Raw genomic sequence first — 5,200 nt, forward strand, 5'->3', positions numbered from 1 at the left:
GGAATGTTTTTAGTCATTAAATCAATTTCTTTGGTAGGGTTCAGATATTTCATTTCTTCTTGAGTCAGTTTTGGTTAAGTTTTAATTTTCTAGGGATTTGTCTTTTTCATCTAAGGTTTAAAATTTGTTAGCATAAAATTGTTCATGATATCTTTTTATAATGTCTATAGTTATCTATTGATATATTTCCTTTTTCATTTCTAATATTGTTTGTTTGTACATGCGTGGTAATTTGCTTCAGTTGTGTCTGACTTTTACCACCCTATGGACTGTAGCCCACCAGGCTCCTCTGTCCATGGGATTCTCCAGGCAGGAATACTGGAATGAGTTGCCATGCCCTCCTCCAGGAGATCTTCCCAACCCAGGGATCGAACCCGTGTCTCTTACATCTCCTGCATTGGCAGGCAGGTTCTTTACCTCTAGCGCCACCTGGGAAGCCCAGTATTGCTTGCTTGTACCTCTTTTCTTTTTTTTTTTTTTTTTTTTGACTGTATCTTAATTACCAGAATGGTCACTGTTCAAGCTTTATTTAGTTGGTGTAACAGTTGGCTGCATTATTTATGTAATTTTTCCCTTTTACATTACAAGGCAGTGTACACTATCCTGATTCATACAGTACGTAAGATTCTTTAGAACAGTTATGCACGTGGCATGCAATACTGGATTTATACATTGGATCCCAGGGTGTGATTCACTGGAGGGAAAAAGTTGCACTAGGCACCTTGGCTAAAGGAACCAGAGGTTATAGAACACAGTAAATACACATCCGGTTTGAAGGGCAACTGCAGCATCTGCAACATGGACAGTGGTACCTCTTGAGGAAGTTGAATTATTTGACAAACCAATTTAGGACCACACAAGGTAAGTGCCATCCAGCATCAGGATACAGCTGCAAGGTTTTATGAACCATTCCTATTTCTAACATTAGGAAATTGATTTTTTCCTAGGCTGTTTTAACATTACTGTTTTAATCACAGATCAGATATAAAGGACAATATGAGTTACAACCTCCAACTAAAATCCTGTGTAGCCTAGACAGTGAAGTGATACAACATTAGAAGACTTTAAAACTGCAGTTCTTTCTGGATCCCCCAAAGTGTATCTGCACTCTTCTTCAAACAGGCCTCTTCCTCATGAGTCAGAGTCACTTTCACAACGTCTGAGATTCCATTCTGTCCCAAGATGCAAGGAACACTAAGGAAGACATCTTCTTTTATTCCATAGAGACCCTTAATCATGGTGGAAATCGGATGCACCCGCCTAAGATTCTTCATTATACTTTCTGCCAAATCGGCCACTGACAGTCCAATGGCCCAGGATGTGTAGCCTTTCAGTTTGATCACCTCATAAGCACTGTCAACCACCTGTTTGTGAACCGCTTTCCACTGTTCCTTATCTGCATCAGTGCCTAACTCAGGGTGTAAATTCTTCAGGGAGACACCAGCAACATTCACTCCACTCCATACAGGCACACTAGAGTCGCCATGCTCCCCAAGGATCCACCCATGGCAGCTTAATGGGTGAACTCCCAGCCTCTCCCCCATGAGATAACGGAACCGAGCTGAATCCAGATTGCAACCACTTCCAATAACACGGTTTTTGGGAAAGCCGCTTATCTTCCAAGCCACATAGGTCAAAATATCGACTGGATTGGAAACAACAAGCAACTTGCAATTTGGGCTGTATTTTACAATATTAGGAATGATGAATTTAAAGATGTTCACGTTACGCTGGACCAAATTAAGACGGCTCTCTCCCTCTTGCTGACGTGCCCCAGCTGTGATAATAACCAGCCTTGAGTTTGCTGTCACATTATAGTCTTTGCCAGAGACAATTTTTGGTGTTCTAAGGAAAAGGCTGCCATGTTGGAGATCCATCATCTCTCCCTTCAGTTTATCTTCCATGACATCAACAAGAGCAATTTCATCTGCCAAGTCCTTCATTAAGATACTGATGGCACAGGCCATGCCAACAGCACCAACCCCAACAACTGTAATCTTATTCTGGGGGACATGTTCTTCCTTAAGAAGATTCTGAATCAGCTGATCCTTGAGAGTTGCCATCTTGGACTTAGAACCTAAAGGAATCGGTAGTGACCGTCGAACGGGCGGGCGTCGGAGGCGCGCGGCGTGGGATCCGGACTTGGCGGCAGCGGCTCCGGTACTCTCTTTTCTTTTTTTATCGGTGTCATTAGAGATCTGTCAATTTTACTAATCATCTCAAAGAAACAAATTTTGTTAATTTTCACTATTATGAGTTAGTTTCCTTATTTTTAATTTCTGCTTTTATCTTTGTTACTTCTTATCTCCATCTTTCTTTGGATTTATTTTGCTATTCTTTTCCTAATTTCTTAAATTGGAATTCTTTGTTCAATAATGTGTAGCTCTTCTTCACTCCTAATTGGTGCAACAGGAGCTATATATCTCTCTACTTATTGTTTCAGCTGCATGCCAAAAACTTTGATGTGTATAATTTTCATTATTGTTTAGCTCTAAATATTGCCTAATTTCTTAATTACTGTTACAATTTTTTTTGAATAATTGGTAATTTAGAAGTGTGGTTCTTTATTTTCAACTATGGTATATTTCTAGCTATTATTTTGTTAATTGGTTTCCCAGCTATGTGATCTGGCTGGTACCATTCCTTTGAAACTTGTTGAGACTTGTTTTTTTGACTAGTATGGGATTATTTTTTGTTACAACTTTTTTTTTTTCTTCTTTCACACATTGACAATTATCTTTGCCATCCCCTGGGAGATAGAGTTCATTCTAGCTCATTTTTCCATTGAGGTTGTATGCCTTGGGTCCTAGCTCTATAGTCTGTTCACACCCTGGGTTATATCTTCCCTACCTTAGTCCCAGAAGGCATGCATATCAAAGATCCTGTTCACCCAGTTCAGTGCATGCCCTCAAAATGGAAGCAGAATCAGTATTCTCTCCTCCCTGCCTGTTACCTTTTTTTTTTTTAATTGAACTGTAATTGATTTACAATGTTGTGTTAATTTCTGCTGGACAGCAAAGTGACTTAGTTATACATACATACATTTATTTATATTCTTTTTTTTAATATCCAGTCTTTTTTATTCTTTTCCATTATGCTATATTCCAGGACTTTGAATATAGTGCCCTATGCTACACAGTAGGACCTTGTTGTTCATCCTTTCTATCCCCTGTTAGTTTTTGACCAGAGTATTCCTTATAGTCTTTTCTAGCCCGTTTGTCATTGGATTTAAGAAGATTTTTAAAAATAAATATTATCCATCACTTTTCATTGGTTGTGAACCTAGTCTGCATACATCAATCAGCAGAAGCCCATATTGGCATCTTATTTGATTACTGTTGAATTCCCATAACACATAGTAAGTAACATGTTCAAGGAGATTTAAGACCTGGTCATTTCTTGATGTAATCCCTAGAAATACTGTTAGGGAAAAATTTAGCAGAATATATAGAGTGAATGATCACAATTATTAACCAAACTTCAAATAGAGAAATACATCCTGAAAAGAGAAAAATGATGTTTTTAAATATCATTCAAAGTCCTCAAAAATACAGCCAATAAATCTGAATAATTCTGAAATGACTCCCATATGTTCACTAAAAAGATACACAGGAGTGTTCATAGCACCATCTCGCCCATCAAAAACTGAAGAAAGAAACAGAACCAGCAAATACCTATCAATGGTAGGGTAGATACAAGTTGTGGAATGCTTCAAAGCAAAGAGAATGAACAATCTACCACTGCATACAGCTGGTTACGTGAATTTCATAGATATAGTGTTGAACGAGAGAAGCTCAGTAAAATAATATATAAATTTTTATGATTCTATTTATATGAAGTTCAAACACAGACAATGAATTTATTGAGTTATAATTCAAGATGATTGTTAATCCTTGAGAGAAAGCTAGTGACAGGGCACACGAGGATTCTAAGGATCTGGTCATGTCCAGTTTCTTATCTGAAAGATTGTTGTATAGGTGTGCTCATTTTATGAAAGTTAGTTGAACTGTCCACTTTTAATGTGTGCATTTTCAGTATATATACTTCAATAAAATTTTATATTACAAAAAAATCCAAAATGAAAGATTAAAAGCCATGAATTTACTTAAGAAATAAAATATTTGCCTGATGCTGCTCTTGATTTTAAAAAGTAAGATTGTGCTAGTGAAATGTTAACATAATGACATTGTAGCTGTTTAATGAGTTATTCAGGAAAGCTTGGGACCTTGAGCTTGAGAAGTGGGAATAGGAACATGGAGATATTGTTCTTCTAAGTTTAGGAAAACACTGCTTTCCCCAGATCGAGCTATACTGTAGAATTGTAAAGGGCTTTTCCTTTTTTTCCCCATTAAATTTTTTTTATTCAAGTATAGTTAATCTTCAGTATTGTGTTACTTTCAGGTATAGAGAAAAATGATTAAGTTTTACATATATGTATACATACACATATATATGTTTATATATATTCATATATATATATATATACACACACATGTATGTTCTTTTTCAGATACTTTTCCATTGTCAGTTATTACAAAATATTGAATATAGTTCCCTATGCTATACAGTTTTATAGTGGTTATGTTTACTGATCACCTGCAGAATTCCTGGAAAGTTGAAGATCTGTCCTTTTGAGCTAGTACAAAAAGGTTCCAGCACAGAAATCCCTTTTCCAGCTTTGTGTGACCTTAGAGATATCACTTATGGAGCTTTAGTTTTGTCATCTGAAATATATCAACACAATATTAGGTTACTGAAAGGGTAAAACATTTGCAACCATGCCTCACAGATGGTTAGCTCTCTTAGACGGCTGGATGGTTTGGGCTCTTCTTGGGACATCAGAGGTCTGAGCCATGTTGACAGTTGTCCTCATTCCACTCTAAGCCTGTTACTTCAACTGTACAAAGAGAATACCTGCCTACCACTCTGTCTGGTACCTGGTAAGTAATTTTCTGATTATTAATATTATTAGAATATTGTCACGTAGCAAGTTGAGTTCTATTTGTCTTAATTTCTGCAGTGACTTATCGTCTGAGTGCAATTATTTCCATGGGAACATTGAATTATTCCTCTGCATCTACCACAAAGAAAAATCTTCAGTGGGCTTCCATTCCCTGTCCTTGCCCTCTCTGTAAAATTTTCTTTGTCATCAGGAAAGCAGCATCATCTCACTAAGAAATGCAGTGGGTGTTTTCATTCT

General features: G+C 37.0%; 1 protein-coding gene across 1 annotated transcript; it reads right to left on the reverse strand.

The window, feature by feature from the left end:
• Window positions 1–511: 511 nt before the first annotated feature.
• On the reverse strand, window positions 512–2,166 carry LOC122422755 (L-lactate dehydrogenase A chain). The gene has a single exon (XM_043439384.1). The coding sequence runs from the start codon at window positions 2,061–2,063 to the stop codon at window positions 1,065–1,067; it is 999 nt and encodes a 332-aa protein (XP_043295319.1). The 5' UTR covers window positions 2,064–2,166; the 3' UTR covers window positions 512–1,064.
• Between the last annotated feature and the right edge of the window lie 3,034 nt (window positions 2,167–5,200).

This window comes from Cervus canadensis, chromosome 20 (assembly GCF_019320065.1).
Source record: "Cervus canadensis isolate Bull #8, Minnesota chromosome 20, ASM1932006v1, whole genome shotgun sequence".
Classification (NCBI taxonomy): domain Eukaryota; kingdom Metazoa; phylum Chordata; class Mammalia; order Artiodactyla; family Cervidae; genus Cervus; species Cervus canadensis.